The sequence below is a fragment of the Aquarana catesbeiana genome, linkage group LG01 (genome assembly GCF_042186555.1).
Source record: "Aquarana catesbeiana isolate 2022-GZ linkage group LG01, ASM4218655v1, whole genome shotgun sequence".
Classification (NCBI taxonomy): Eukaryota; Metazoa; Chordata; class Amphibia; order Anura; family Ranidae; genus Aquarana; species Aquarana catesbeiana.
In genome coordinates this window covers 98780679-98797324 of record NC_133324.1, presented here as the reverse complement: position 1 = coordinate 98797324, position 16646 = coordinate 98780679, and the positions used below count along the sequence as shown (strand labels likewise).

Below are 16646 nucleotides of genomic sequence, written 5' to 3'. Positions count from 1 at the left end.
GAGCATTGTGATATAAGTAGAGAGGGAGGAGGAATTATTCCCATTTTTAGTAATGAATTAAAGCGGAACTTCATTCAAAAGGGGACGTTCTGCTTTTTTGCAGAACTGGCTTGGGTGAGGATGATGCTGGATCCTTGGAGAGGTAAGGTTCCCTCTTAATAGATTCCACACATTTTTGGAGGGTGTTGGAAGGAACCAGTTTCCAGGCCCTCCCTAGGTTATTCAGTTGGGCTGACAGAACCTCTGGTTTGGCTTCCCATTGCTTCTTGCAAGCTAAAGCTATGCGAATAAGGTCCCCCCACAGCATGGATTTATGTGCTTCCTCATGAGATAGGGAGACAAACTTTTCTACTTAGGTTGTGGCTGCCTTTTAAAGAAAGCCAACTGTAAGCCTTTGTAGACCTACTATTGTTTTGATGCATCTAGAATGTACTGTATGTAGCTGATTAAGGCTGGTCATAGACAGTTTGAATCTCTACTGGTTCAGCAGGAGCCAGCCGAGATTTAAACCATGTATGGGCCGGCTGACTGTACCAAGTTAAAGGATCAATCAATTTGGGTACAACCAGGCAGCTGGATTTTATAAACGATTATCGGTAGCGGTTCATATAGCCGCTAGCAATAATCACTGTCACAGTCAGCTTCCCAGGCCAAGAGAATACAATGGCTTGGTGGGAGGGATTCCCTGTGAACACTGTAACACTGTCTGTAACCCGTGGTTGCAGGAAATAAATTTGCTCCGTGTATGGCTTGCCTTACACTGTTGGCTTTGAAAGGTGACTCGCCAGTGTACATATACATAAGCTGACTTGCTTTTAAACGTGCTTCTCCATGTCTGTCATCCTTAGCCTTCCTTCACTACTTGGTGAATCAATGACCTGGGAACACGCACGTGCTTCAGAATTACCAGAGTGTGCACCTTTAAGTCAGAAATGCCAGAACCCATATTCCCTATAAATTGGCATGGCTGAAAACAGAAAACATTTAGGCATTCTAAAGAATAATAACAGCAAGGAATATGAACAATACCCGGATACGTACAGCAGGTTGTGATGATGCAGCTGGCGTTAATATACCAATCAGCCCTGAGGTAAGAGAGAGCCTCCTGCCCTCTGCTATAGGTTCTTTCAACAGGTCCATTTTGGATGCTTTAGGGGCACTGGAACAGGACTTGCTGAGTAGTTTGTGGTTCTTGAGTCCGTCTAACTCTTCCATACGAAGATTACTAGAATAAGACCTGCTTAAAAGTTTATGCGGCTTCAAGGTGCTGTTGTGCTCACATCTGGGGTCCCCAGAACAAGAACGAGTTAAGAGTTTATGTTGTTTCAGGGAGATGCATTCCTCCTGCTTAATGGCTGTAGAACACTGGCGGTTCAAAAGTTTGTGTGGTTTCAAGCCCATTGGCTGTTCCGCCCTGGGGTCACTGGACAGCGAGCGGCCAAAGTTCCTGTGAGACTTTGGATTACATATGTCTTCAGGTTTCACTGTGCTAGAACAAGTCCTTCTCAGGAGTTTGTGAGTTTTAGAGATACCGTCCTGCTCAGATTTCAGCTTTACTTTACTTTTACCACATCCAGGAGGGGGATAACTTGGCGACCTATCGAGAACAAGCACAGAAATCAGTTTATGATTTATTCACCCTAAATAAGTAAATACTTAGAAATACATGTCTGTTTACTTAATAAAGCAAAGAGCATCAGGCTAAGTGCAGTTACCAACAGTAAACAACCAATTTCCCTTCTCAAAGTGAATCCAACACTTGAAATCTGAACAAACAGCTACCAAACTTCTAAATACATAAATTTAATACATATAAGGGAGCTGTTTTACATGCCAAATGATCTGTATTTATGTCCATTCAGTCCTGAGATTTACACAGCTCTGTTACACAGTACAGCCCTGTCTGATAAGTGTTCTCTGCTGCAGGTAGTTAACACTAACAGGTCTTGGTCCTGACCAGCCTGTGACTGGACAGACATAGTCATGTCAGGTCACGACAGGTCATTTCTCTCTCACTCTGCTCTCTTCTCCTATCAGCTTGTTCCTTTTTAGCACATAAACACTGCAGCAAAACTGACTGGCTCTCTTTGCTGCAATCGTTGGAGACCAAAACAAGAAATCAGAAATTGCTGGCCTGAGCTCTCCATAGTGCTGAACTGTTTTATCGGCTCTTGATTATAAACAGGTGTCTATTTGTTTTAGTCTAGATCAGGATTCTCCAAACTTTCTAAACAAAGGGCCAGTTTACTGCCCTTAAGACTTTCTGGGGGCCGCATTGTGGCCAGTGGGAGTAGAAAATGCTTTGGCATCAATGGGAGTAAACAATGCTTCATCATAAATACGAGTGGGAGGACTAGTACCAATTGCTGGTGTCAGTGGGAGGAATAGTGTCCCATCTTTTGCATCAGAGGAAGGAATAGTGCCCCATATTTGGCATCAGAGGAAGGAATAGTGCCCCATCTTTTGCATCAGAGGAAGGAATAGTGCCCCATATTTGGCATCAGAGGAAGGAATAGTGCCCCATCTTTTGCATCAGAGGAAGGAATAGTGCCCCATCTTTGGTGTCAGTGGGAGGAATGGTTCCCCATCGTTGGTGTCAGCAGGAGAAATGGTGACCCATCATTAGTGTCTGTGGGAGGAACAGTGCCAATTGTTGGTATCTGGGTAAGGAATAGCGCCCTATCATTGGTGTCAATGGGAGGAATGTGCACTATTGATGGTGTCAGTCTGAGGAATAGGGACAGATAAAGGCAAGCAAAGGGTCACATCTGGCCCCTGGGCCACAGTTTGGACACTACTGGTCTAGACTATTAATTCAAAAGAACTTATCTGAATTCTGCTAGTATGATTAATATGCTAATACTGTACTATAAACTATAACACAAAACAGAAATCAAGCTGAGAGTAGGAGTACCAGTGCCCACTCTATGAGCTAACTGCGTTGAACAATGCTGGCGTCCTAACATGTTTCAGGCACTGACTGCTAAAGAAAGGTGTTTAACCACCTGTCTACCAGGTTACATTTATAAACGTCATGGCAGCTGCTGATGCAGCTATGAGCTTGGTACCGGCTTTAATAGACGGCTAAGGGCTTTCCAATAATAGTGATCACTTTTATGGGGCTCTCAAGTGTGTGCCCCTTCCCTTTAGCAGCACCTGCGGTGATTCCTGGGCTCTTCTATTCCTTCCATGGAGCCCGGGACCATGGAAAACAGCTTCCATAGTGAAAGCTGGAGAAACTCAGGAAACACTATCCATCCTGTGACTAATGACACTGGAAGCGATGTGTGTTATGTCACTTCCGGGGTCACAGCTATCATTCCTCAGCTAGTGTAGCCAAGGATGCAGCCATTCAGGGCAGGGGAAATATCGGGGGTCTAATAGAGCCCCAAAATCTTTATAAAAAGAGTACCTGTCATTTGCCCATGCTATCACATGGGGGGATTGTAAGCCCCCTTGTGAAAGCAATAATGTAGCACAAAAAAAAAAAAAAAAAAGATTAAAAAGTGTAAAAAAAAAAAGAATTATACAAAATAAAAAATAATAATAAAAAAAAATTATAAGCACTCCTGTACCCCACTCATATCAAAATTGCAGCGTAGGACAAGCACATGTATATAAACATTAATTGGGCCACCCATGTGAGGTATCATCATGAACATCGGAGTGAGAGCAATAATTCTAGGGATGTAGTTCACAGTTATCTATAAACTGATAACCTGTAAAGGTTTTCAAATCATTGCCTATGGTGAATTTTGGGTACCATACAGTAGTTTTTTGCAATTCCATGGGTGTGCACAATTTTAAGGCTTGACACATTTGGTATCTATTTACTCAACGCAACCCTCTCTTTTATATTTTACCATAAATTGGGTATTATATTGTGTTTGTTTGCACTAAAATGCATTTGATAAATAGCTGTGCATACATCGTGCAACATAAAAAATGACAACTATGACCATTTTATTCTACAGGGTCTCTGCTCTTAGAAAATAGATATTGGGAGGAGGGTTACACTAATTTATATAAAAAATGCTGATTTTAACATGAGCAAAAAAATGAAAAAGTTGAATTGCCCCAATAGAGAAGTGGTTAAGCATGATTAAAGGAAAAGGAAAGTATAAGATGACCGCCCTTCCACCCCTTTTTTTAGCATAGCGAGCAGACTGGTGTTGAGTTTATGTAGGCTCCTGGCTTTTTTGTGCTATGATGATGAATCTCGAGAAGGTCTGACCGGTATGACAAACAGTTTGGCAGATAAGAAGGATAAAAAAAAGTTAATTTACTGTACAAGTACTATATGTAGAAATGTATAGTATTTTGTGGTTTTGCTAAGGTTAAGCTGCCAGTACACCGTGTGAGATTAACTTTGTAGAATCCTAACCACAGAGCAATCATAGAGGAAGATTTTGATCTTTCAGTTGCACTGTAGTTGCTGCCTAACCGATAAGGAAATGTAAAAATATAGTTCACAGAGAATGAGGTTTCTTGTGAAATTTGCTGTGACAGGAAACACATGCCTCTCAGCGTCTTTCCACTTTGTGGTTACTATATAGCCCAGACACGCATGCGATCGCACCGTCTGAGGAGATCCGGTAGACCCATCTGTATCACGTACCTGCGCAATGTAGAAAAAATGTGCAGTGGAGACTTCACCTTCTTCTCTGACATCTTCTTGTGCGAACAATTCAGTTTTTCTTTGCTCTGCTTCCATTGCTGCGTCACAAACGTCTGCATGATCCTATGTGCACATTCATAATAAGGATCAGGTAAAAAATGACTTTGTTATCTGCAACAGCTGAAATCCTACCAAATTCAACTTCTCTATGTAGAACGCATGCATGGCATTTCTATGGTATGGGAAAGGTGACACATACAGAGTTTCAAACTAACACAAAATAACAAAAGAGGAGTGGAGGGACTTTTAAGGTGCTGGTTGTACTTCCTTCAGGAAAAAAAAAAATGTGCATAAGGGGAGATTTACTAAAACTGGAGAGTGCAAAATCTGGTGCAGCTGTGCATGGTAGCCAATCAGCTTCTAACCTCAGCTTGTTCAATTAAGCTTTGGCAATAAAATCTGGAAGCTAATTGGTTTCTATGCAGAAGTGAGCCTGATTTTGAACTCTCTTTAGTAAATAAACACCATAGAGAAATATATAAAATCATAACTTTTATTGCAATATCAAAATATTCAAAAATGGGTAAATAACCCCAGTGGATACAATCCTACTGGATGGATCTTATTACCAGTGATGGCCCGTCCATTAGGGGCACACAGGCACCGCCCCCTCTCTCCATGTCACCCGATTGATAGATTCATGCATAGCATGAATCTATCCATGGCCGCCGCGGCCGCCCCCTTTTCATGGGTCCAGCCCTTTGCAGGGCACCGGGTGCATGAATTACAGCGGCCAGGGTTTTCTTAAAGCACCAGATTAGAGCCAGAGGGTCTAATAGGCTTCAAAATAGGGTGGGCTCAGGTCGCAGAGAAGGCACTCCAATCCCACCCAGGTGTGTTACAACAGCGAATGAATATTCGCTGTTGAAACACTGATCCTCATACACCTTTCCATATAAATGAGCAAATCAGCATAGAAACAGTATTTGAACCAAAAATTCTAAAAAGAAGACAAAATATGGGGAAGGCGTAGTGTCCCAATGTGTTTTGCAGTTTGAGCTTCTTCAGGGGTTCAAGGGGTACAGCTGAGAGAGGAAATACAACAGTATGTTCACATTATTGCTGATATATTGGATTTATTTATTACTGTTTACATATAATGTGAATTCTATAAATAAAAAGTGTGCTATGCTTTTAAGTGAATCAATTAACAAACCAGTGCATCAAAGTACAATGAATACAATTAAAGTATAACACATCAGTTATACTGTGATGTCCCACTCTAGCTCCGCCTGACGCGTTTAACCCCAACAGGTGTCCTCTGGGACTGGAGGCTTGTTGTGGAGAAATGCGTCGGGCGGAGCTAGAGTGTGACATCATCACACACAAGCGCGCCAGATGATTTTGTGGTTGTGCCTCTGTATAAGCACAATTTATCATATATTAACCGCTTCCCAGACCAGCCGCTGCAGTTATACTGCGGCAAGATGGCACTGCTGCATGAGCCATTGTAGCTGTACGTCGGCTCTTTAAGATGCTATAGCAGGCGTGCGCCGCCGAAGGCGCACCTGCAGCGTGTCCCCAGAGCGTGTTACCGGAGCCGACGCGCGTGCCCGCGATCGCTCATGACAGAGAGAGAACCGGGATCTGTGTGTGTAAACACACAGATCCCGGTTCTTTCAGGGGAGAGGAGAGAGATCGTGAGATTCCTACTAAGTAGGAACAACAATCTCTCTCCTCACCTAGTCAGTCCCATCCCCCCCTCACAGTTTGAACACACCTAGGGAACACATTTAACCCCTTGATCGCCCCCTAGTGTTAACCCCTTCCCTACCAGTGACATTTATAGAGTAATCAGTGGCTATTTATAGCTCTAATTGCTGTATACATGTTAATGGTCCCAAAAAAGTGTCAAAAGTGTCCGATGTGTCCATTGCAATATTGCAGTCCTGATATAAACCGCAATATCCTGATAAAAATCGCAGATCACTGCCATTACTGGTAAAAAAAAAAAACATTATAATAAAAATGCCATAAATCTACCCCCTATTTTGTAGACGCTATAACTTTTGTGCAAACCAATCAATATATGCTTATTGTGATTTTTTTTTACCAAAAATATGTAGAAAAATACATATTGGCCTAAACTGATGCTCTATTTGTGGGGAAAAAAGGAAATAAGTTTTGTTCGGGTATAACGTCGCACGAGTAAAAGCGACGCAGTGCCGTATTGCAAAAAATGGCCTGGTCAGGAAGGGGGTAAATTCTTCCGGGGCTGAAGTGGTTAAACGAAAATTCCTTTTGCAATATTACGCTATGTGGTTTCTCATTTTCTGTCTTTAATGCATATGGCTGCTGGAGACTTGGGTGTGGAGTAAGGATCGAGGCATGTACTTGTTATGGATACACCATGGCTGTATCTTACTGATGGGGTCACCTAGCTACCCGGATGATTGATGGTGAGAGCGTTGGCTATCCTAGAGATTTTAAGCGCATTTGATCTCAATAACTTGAGATCTCTCCTGTCTGGTAAGAGGCCATATATATTTTTCAGAGGAGCACCCTTTTTTGCACTGGAGCACTATTTTATTTTTTGAGCACTGGGCACTTTGAAGGCACATGGACACTATGCTGAATGATGAATTTATTGGATATGGACTCTCTGAATATGTGATTTGCAGATGTATTTTTCACATATACCAATTAGTGATTTATATGAATTTATTACGTTTTCTCTGAATTTTCACATGCATTTTTCTTAAACGTATGCACTGATGTGTTATTCTTTGATTGTATGCACTGGTTTGTCAATTGTTTTTCACTTAAAGGGATAGTGCACTTTTTAATTATAGTGTTTTGTTGGGTCCAGTATTCAGGATTAAATTGCAGCAGTCCCAAATAATCACAACTTAGCGTGAGGTTTAATATATATATATATATATATATATATATATATATATATATATATATATATATATATATAACTACATATATTGTGAATTACCACTGTTGCATTTCCTCTCTCAGCGTGTACCCCTTGAACCCCTGAAGAAGCTTAACCTGCAACACACGTTGGGACACTATGCCTTCCCTATATTTTGTCTTCATTGTTGTATTTTTGGTTCAATCACTGTTTCTATGCTGATTCAGTCATTTATATGGAAAAGTGTATGGGGTTGCTGACTGTTTATCTGTAATAAGATTCATCCAGTATGCTTTTATCCACTGGGGTTTTTTACCAGTTTATTTAATATTTTGATATTGGAATAAAACTTATGATTTTATATATGTCTCTTTGTACCTTTCTTTATTGAAGGAAGTATGAATAGCACCTTAAACCTCCAACCACTCATGTTTTATTTTGTGATACTTTATGGGATGCGGTGCTGAGGTTACCAGTTATACCCACTTTTGATATAGGGTTTCAAACTATAACTCACTAGGGCCTCTTGCACATGTCCGTATTTGGCCGTATAGTCACAATTCCAATGCATTTCCCCACCTGGTTTCTTTGTTTATTCTCAGGATTTTGTACCTTTCCTTTTCCTTTATACCTTTGGTATAAACATGAATTGCTCTGTAAGGCCCCTTTCACACGATCGGCCCACTCGGATTCACCTGTCCATTTTTCAAGCGGATCCAAGCGGGCCACCTATTGACTTGTATGTGCAGGCAGATATCAGCGGAGATGTGTCCGCTGACACCCGCCTGGCATTCAATCCAACAAGATCCGCTCAAAACAGACAAATGGTGATACATTCGCCATCCGTCCAACGAATGGACAGGCTGTCCGTTTTCATCCGATCTCGCCATAGAGGACAGCAGAGCTCTGACAGTTCGGTCCCTGCACAGTGAGCGGAGACAGATCTGTCATCCGTCTGCTCAGCAAGGATCAATGGAGCGATCCCCCGCTGGAGTGGGGGGAGTCCGTCCAGCGGATCTGCTCCATGTGAAAGGGGCCTATTGGAGAGCACTGGTGAAGAGGAGGCAGGTGAGTACTGCTAACTTTATTAGATGTAGTTAATAGAATGTAGTTAGGTAGTCAGTTGTAGGGGAGGAAGAGCTGCTTAAAGGCTTCATTTGGGCTTGCATTAGGGGGGAGACAAAAATGGGCGGTTAAGCCACTTTTCTGCCGCCTGATAGCTGCCCCCCCTCCCCCTGAAGTTATTGTAAACCTCAGACATTAAATAGGAACAAAGCATATCCCTCTATAGTGTGTACTTGTCTCAATTAAGAGCACTAAGTGTCACTTTTGTCTGCTGCTTTGTTGCTTTGCTATCAGCATGAATCACTTCTGACAAGTTTTCCTGACACCAAGAGAAAAATGGTGACAGGGAAGAAAACTCCAGGAAATTGACAGACTCAGCTCTGTTCCTGAGTGCTGTGTGAAAGGAGGGGGGGGGGGGGGGGGTGTCCCTTCCTTCCAATCAGCTCTCAAACCTCCACATGTAACTTCAGCTCTTGGCCCCCTTTTTTTTACTCTCAGAAAATCTTTAAAATTCTGTACTTTGAACGGCTGTAGAGAAGAGAAGACTGCAGGTAAACAACTTACATAGGAGGATTTGTTTCATCTCTGTGTATTAACTGAGGTCAGCCACTTCACTGGGTATATGTGAGGGTATACATCCACTTTAAGCTATGATAGTCAGTGGATGGGAATGTTTACATGCTCGAGGCTTGTATAAAAAGGCATCACTTAGCTGTGCCTTAAGGTGGCCATAGATGGATCGAAATTCTGCCAGTTTAGCAAGGACCAGCCAGATTTCAAATCCATCTCTGACTGTTTCCACTCAATAGAAGTCGATCTAGTGGCTAATAAAAAAAAAAACTGAACCATGTATGGCCAGCTTTAGGGGCTTATTTACACATAACATGCAGTAAATTGCATGGAAAATGTATTTCCTTCCATTTACCCTCCATTTATGTACATTTTGGTGTGCACTTATGTGCGTTGACGCGTGTTAAAATCCTATGTGTTTTGCAGGTGACGTGACGTCACATCCAGTTTGAGTAGGGGGACTGTTTGTTTGTGAGGGGACAAAACTATTAGAAAGTATTTTTTTCTCTATTACCAGTGTTGCATTGACATGTATGTTGCATTTGCATGTTGCATTTTAAACACAATGCAATGCCATGCAGGTCACCGCAGTGTTATGGTGTGAACAAGACACATAGAAAAGAATTGTTATCTCTGTGTAGATGCATTAAAACACATTTGTACAGTGTGTTAAAAAGCAGGTCAACACAATAGTGTGAATGGGCCCTAACATGATTGTAAAAGGGACCCTCAAATAAGAGGGAACACTTGTATCCCCTGATACAAAGGGACTTTACAGGCAAACAGAGTTTTTTTTATAAAAGCATATTATTTATTATAAAAAAATGCTTAAAAAAGCATATTTATAAAAACATGATAACAGTCTATACAAAACATTAGTGCAGAACAAAATTTGCATATAATGGATTTTCTACAGATTCAAAAATGAATACAGATTCCTCCATGAGCCTAACATGTTTCAGGACGATGTCCCTTCTTCAGTGGCGTTTTTTAGGAGAGAAAATGAGTATATTCAATACTTGATTGTATAGAAAATATGTAAATATATGCAGAAAATTGTTTTCTTGAATAGCTTAAATAAACTTCTGCCGCCAATTGTCCACCAAAGATTAAAGATGGACCCCGTCCGTGCTCAGAAAAGCCACACACAAAGGTCCCAAAAAGGGTTGACCACCACAGTACAGCCGCAGGAAAACCTCTGAAGTGGATATGGGTCACAAAAACTTGGGCGTTGTTCTTTAGGCAGGCATGGATTTGATCTTTTTTGAGGGTCCCTTTTACAATCAAATTTGGGATGTTGGCAACGCTTTAGTGAGAATTTAATTCTTCTCCCTGTGGTTCACCACTATATTCAGGGCCCTAATATGACAGCCCAATAAAAAACTAGCTCCAGTCCTGTTACAGTAGCAGAAAAAAAAATGTATAAAATTCACTTACTTTTTTAACTGGTGTCCCAAACCAAACTTTTCCTTTGTAGATATCTGAAAGACGTCAACTGTTGGCACTGAAAGAAAGAGAAATCTCAGAGAAATCTATTGAATGCACAAGGCATTAACAGGTTTAAGGGTACTGTCCTAAAACTAGTTTGTGACTTATGAGCTGGGGCATGGCAGGTTCCCTCAGAAGCTTCGCCCTGAGGAATTTTTGCTTTGATGACAGATGCACTTTAAAGTGCTGGAAAATATGTTGGCTCATCATTGAACTCTCCCAATGAAAATTAAAGTCATCTGGCTGTTTTGCTGGTTGGCGTCCATACTTCATGGAATTCTAATTTTACTCCGACATCAGAATTTGCTTGCTTGCCCCAGGTCAGTGACTATTCAGGCTGAGACAGCCGGGCAACTAGCATTTCAAGAAGAAAGTCATAAATGGCAGCCTCTGTATTGTCATTAGATTGAATTTGAAGTGTATATGGCCGATTCCACAGACTTTTAGTTTAGAGGTCACCGGACTGGCGGTGTGTGTGAATTTTTTTATGGTGGTGATGGTGATTGCTCATGTGGTGTGGGGACCATTACACATAATTTATGAACATTAGTACTATTATTTGTATTTTTGTAGATATTTGGCTGTGTTAGCCCCATTTTCATTTCTTTTTACACATCAGCTGGAGGGCAAACCTGGCGGTGCATCATCAGGGGTCAATTACAAGAACCCCAAAGAGACAGCCAGCTACCAATGATAGAGAAAGTGAGGATAGTGGCATAAGACCTGGCCTGTGGCAGCTGAGCAGCGGATACTGACCCCCCCCCCCCCCCCGAGCAGAGCAGGTAAGTATGTTTTCCTAAGATAACCCTACATAATTAGCAAAAAAAAAGCATAGAAGGTGAAGTTACTTTTTAATTAGGAACTAAGGGCCCCAGTTACAAAGCAGCAATAGGCCATAATAAAGCCATGCCAAAAAAAATCCTTTAAAAAGATGCATACATAAATGTAAGATTTAACTACTAACCTGGGCCATTTAAATATTGTGTGAGAGAACAGTGGAGGCGAATTACAATCGGTTCTGTGCGGATAACATCCCACGCTACAGCAATTTCTTCCTGACGAAAGACATAAAAAGAACCGAATATGTTAGAAAAAAGTTAACATAGATAGTTAAGATAGATAGATATATAGTTAAGATAGATTAAGATAGATTAAGATAGATAGATAGATAGATAGATAGATAGATAGATAGATAGATAGATAGATAGATAGATAGATAGATAGATAGATAGATAGATAGATAGATAGATAGATAGATAGATAGATAGATAGATAGATAGCCACCATGGTTATCATCTGGAGAAAAATTCTATTACTTCTAAGTAAAAATGAGGTAATCTTATTTATGCAAATTCAAGGTGATATTTGGCACTTGTAAAGGAAAAGGTTGATAACATCAATAATGTCAATGTGTAATAAAATTGATAAAGTAATAGCATAATAATGTTTGGTCCCTTTCAGACCAGTGCTTACCGCCTTCTAAAAGCGATCTGCGGTGGATGCAGCTTGCCCTGTTGGATGGAAGCCTGTGATCTTTTTCTATATATATGGTGATCTGGGCACTGCTGGTACTCCTATGCCCCTGGAATACATACATTAGGACGAAACATGTGTAAGGAGGAGCCTAGCGGTGATGTCATGACATCCTCCAGAGCGATTGGAGTGGCGGTTTGTTTGAAACCTACATACCTACACTAACTTGTGAGTAGTTCTACCCTGCTTTTAAAATAAAGGAGGCACAAAGTTTGCCACTTTTGTTGATGCTGGAAACCATTGCCTGGGGAGATGTTGAGCACATAGAAGGTCACATTTGTCCATCTGAAGTATTTTATAAATATTGTTTTTTCGTGAGCACTATTTATGGCATGATAATTTGATCTCAAAGGGATACGATCGTTTTTTTGAACACATTGAGGCAGCACAACACAGATTGCTTAACTATATAGCAGCAGCTTGCAGGCATTCAGGTGTTACTACTGCCGCCCCCTGATTCCTTTTTTGTTTTTTTATTTATTATTGTAACTTTTTTTTAAAAATTGCAGAATAGCAATTTTACGTTGTAGGACTGAACCCCAAATGCTAGGCTCGTGGTGTGGCCACATTGATCTCCATGGGCAAGCTTGGCGGGCTGCGCTGCCCATCAAACTCTGCAGCCTGAGTTAAAAATGCCATGACACTAAAAGCATTGCAGGCCCCCAACATGTGTACAGCCCTGTTAGGCTGCAGTGCCGGGTGGACGGCCGGTGGATGGCCAGGGGGGTGGTAAAACCACAGTTTCAGCCTCCTATTTTTATTGCCACACTAGCCACCCATTTGAGAGAGCCCTAAAAGAGGGAGCTAACAAATAAAACAAAGAGGTGGAGGGAGGGCAGAGAATAAGAAAATGAGAGAGGTGATGGAGTGTGGAACAGGGGGAGGTGGGAGAGATGAGAGAGGAGGGAGGATCATGGGGCAGGGTCAGAGGCAAACAAATGCAAAGTCAAAGCCAACAATAGTGGCCATCTTTTATTGACAAGTTTCCTTTAATAAAAGCAAAACCAGAGCAGTGTGGTTTGGCAGACAATGAACCCACAGAATCCAAGTTAGGCAATAGTGTTATATTGTAGGAAGGTTAAACACAACTCAATCAGACCCAGTGGTTAGGCACACCCGTCCAGAGCCACTTACAAACTGTGACAGTGGTCTGAAGACTTGAAGATGCTGACAGCATCTGCAATGTGGAGCGGAATGTGGCCTGACCGATCCACGCCCAAAAGAGAAGGCTTTCTCCTGCAAGGTAGACGTAGTCCCTGCATTGTCCTTACTGTTCTGAAACCTCTCCCTACCTCTAAGTACTACCATTCTCATAAAACACCAAACCCAGGAGTCTTAAATATACTCTGATCCAAGATGGCCTTTGAGTCACATTGGGTGCCAGGGTCCGATCGAACATCCATCTCCTTGTGTCCGCAGGAAGTCATAATGGAACCAAGTTCCTCACAACTTCCTTCCCTTTCTGCATTGCGACTTGGTCAAGTGCCACCTGCAGTGGGAAGTACAGACTGCAACTGCCTATGGTCTGTTAACACAAAAATACACACTATAAACATTAAAAGATTAAGGCTGAGCTCAGGTTTGGTCCAAACTTGGGTTCCGATTAAACTCAGAAGCTGTTACTGCCCACTGCCACCAAGTGGTCATATTAGGTCAGTAATATCATGAGAATCCTCGATCCTTTGTGTACATGTAGGTGCGGGGCAGGGAATGCCCTGGCTGCAGTTGATTGGGTGGCAGCGGGCTGAAGTAATAGCTTTCTGTTGGGTTCAGGATCATACCCAACCTCATGTTTACTAAAGACCACCAGCTGATAATTCTACTTTAACAGAAGCTCAACATTTGCAAATTCAGTGCTGAAATACCATGGCAAAAAACAATACAAATTCTAATTTATTCACCAAGCGAAATAATATGTAATTTGTATTTTATGAATCATACATTAGTAGACCAAGAAATTGCTACAATTGTAAGGACTAAAATGAACCAAAAATAAGCAATCAGAAAAAGTGATGGTATTGTAGGTTTCAGACTGAATCCTATGTGTTATCACAAATAATATGTTCTGTAATTTAAAGTAAAATTGGTTTAGTGGTATCATATGACAAAGATTACTATTCCACTAACAATTATACTGTATGCATCTGCAGCCACTTGCAGCCTGACTTCAGCAAAAATTTGCTTTAGATAGAGTGTGGAAAGAACCTGTGTTCACGGTGCTAGATGTCAATTTGGTCCTCACTTCCTGTCTAATTGACGGAACAGGAAGTGGAGATAATTCCACTCAGTGAAGACACAGACACAAAAACACACAGAAAAAAAACCCCATGGCAAAACAATTACTAGATCTACAACTATAGGCAGTTGAAATGATTATCAAAACTCGACTCATCAAGTAGAAGTTGATTTTGGCTTCACCCTTATGATCTTCTGAAACTCTTTGTTGATTCTTTAATGCCAGGGTCACCAAATTTTCGAAACAAAGGTCCAGTTTATTGTCCTTCGGACCTTAGAGGGCGGACTGTGAGCAATGGCAATAAAAAATGTCCTGGCGTCAGTGGGAGCAAACAGTACCACATCTTTGGTATTAGGGGGTGGAATAGTGCCCTATTGTTGGTTGCAGTGGGAGCAATAGTATCTCATACCAGTGAGAGGAACAGTGCCCCAAGGACCGGATAAAATCAAGCAAAAGGCTGTATCTGGCCCCCCGGCTGCAGTTTGTAGACCACTGCTGTAATGTAACAGGTGGTCTCTTTGATCAGTAGGAAAGGCTAGGGAGTCTGGCATGTGGTTAGTAATTTGTCAGTCTGAATTTACCTTTTAAAAGAATAATGTGACCAAACACGTTGGCTTTTAGCAGTCTCACCAGCACCGGAGGGAGCCTGGAAAAGCAAGTATTTTAGCCTCATCTTATCTCTCTTTAATTTCAGTATTTTATCTCGCTTATTCCTACCAATAACATTCAAGTAAAAGGATACAGAAAGGCACATGTCTGCATTACTAGATCACATTGATCTTTTGAGTAAAAAAACAACTTCCCCCTGCCATGAATAAAAAGTCCACTGCTCTCTAACCCACTTATTTGATCTAAAGGCCAGACAACAGATTGCACGATCTCTGGCTATAAGGCGTACTATGGATTTCATATCATTAATGTCTATTGTTTTCAAGTGGACAGACCCTGGCTGATAGATGTAGCGCACCCCCTAAGAAGGTGCAAGTAGAAAGAGATCCCCCATCCTGCACAACCAGGCACACAGCATTTTCACAGCACACTTGAGGCAAGGAACAGTCCAGTGCTTTGTTTTGTATTTTTATTAGGGGGTTAAACTTGGATAGGGAGAAGGGTAATATGGGATGCCCACTTGACTGTAGTAGAACTATTCAGGGACAAACCTCTTCTATACAGCTATTTACACTCCTCAGTGTCCTCCAGCACAACACTTGCTATTACAACTCCCAGGACCAGCTGACACTGTTGGGTAGGTAGCAAATGCCCTTTACCGGCAGGGACCAAGGGCCCCTTGTTTGTGTAGCAAAGTCCTAGTACCCAGCTGTCTTTCTGTGGCTACTGATCCCAGCACCGTCTCTTCAGACACTGCCAGCCAACCAGGCTGCAGCTGCCCCTTTCTCCAGCGCCTCTTGGCTAAACTTCCAGTCCTCCCAGACTCACTCTGCATCAATCTCAGACTGCTTTCACCCAGTCTTCTCAGTCCTCTCTGACTGTAACACTCATCAGCCCACCTGGCTGTCTTCCTCCCTGGAGATGTGCCCAGCAGTGTTCTCTTCCTGCTGTCCTTCTCCTGCTCCCATGCCTGTGGTCAGGACACCCCTGTGTGTCATGACGAGGGTCCCTTCTGCACCCAAGCTCCCAGATCCAAGGTCACCACCCCTAGACTAGGGGGCTACCCTCAAGGGTCTCCGACAGCCTTCTAACACTCAATCTACAGCTTCCACCCGAACTCCACTGCCCTAGCTGGGCTGACCAAGAATATTTGAGGGGGCCTGCCCCCTGTCAACCCATCTGCCATGGATTGATCAGGGCCCTCAGAAAACTCTAGACAGCTCCTCCTCAACCTCACTCCCATTCTTCTGGAAGTTTTCAGCAAGTTCCAGGAGTAGGGGGAGGCCTCAGAGATGCTGCCTGTGAGTCATACAGCCCTCTCTGGGTCACACACCCTGACCCAGAAAAAACACACAGGCTTGGCTGCCATCCAATCTTGAACAATTTCCCTACACTAACAAAAAAACTATTCTAGCACACTAGAGGGTGCTACATAGACTTGAAGGAAGATGAGATGAGCAGCAGGCAGAGCTTGCACATGTATATATGATTGCCCTAATATGCCGAGATATTTACAAACTATATGCAACTAACAAATGAGGCTTTGAAAAAATATATTTAAACTTATTTACATCAAGCTGTGCTCTTTATCCTATATTATAAAA

The 16646-nt window shown here is 42.1% G+C and overlaps 1 protein-coding gene across 2 annotated transcripts in view; it reads right to left on the bottom strand.

Moving 5' to 3' along the window:
* Nucleotides 1-16646, bottom strand: part of PARP8 (poly(ADP-ribose) polymerase family member 8) — a 416167-nt gene that overhangs the window by 96863 nt on the left and 302658 nt on the right. For both annotated transcript variants that reach the window (XM_073622188.1, XM_073622196.1), the window contains exons 9-12: nt 11629-11719; nt 10614-10680; nt 4619-4741; nt 1042-1597 (exon numbers count right to left, since the gene is read on the bottom strand). In XM_073622188.1, coding sequence (XP_073478289.1) covers nt 1042-1597; nt 4619-4741; nt 10614-10680; nt 11629-11719 — 837 coding nt within the window. The remainder of the gene's footprint in view (nt 1-1041; nt 1598-4618; nt 4742-10613; nt 10681-11628; nt 11720-16646) is intronic.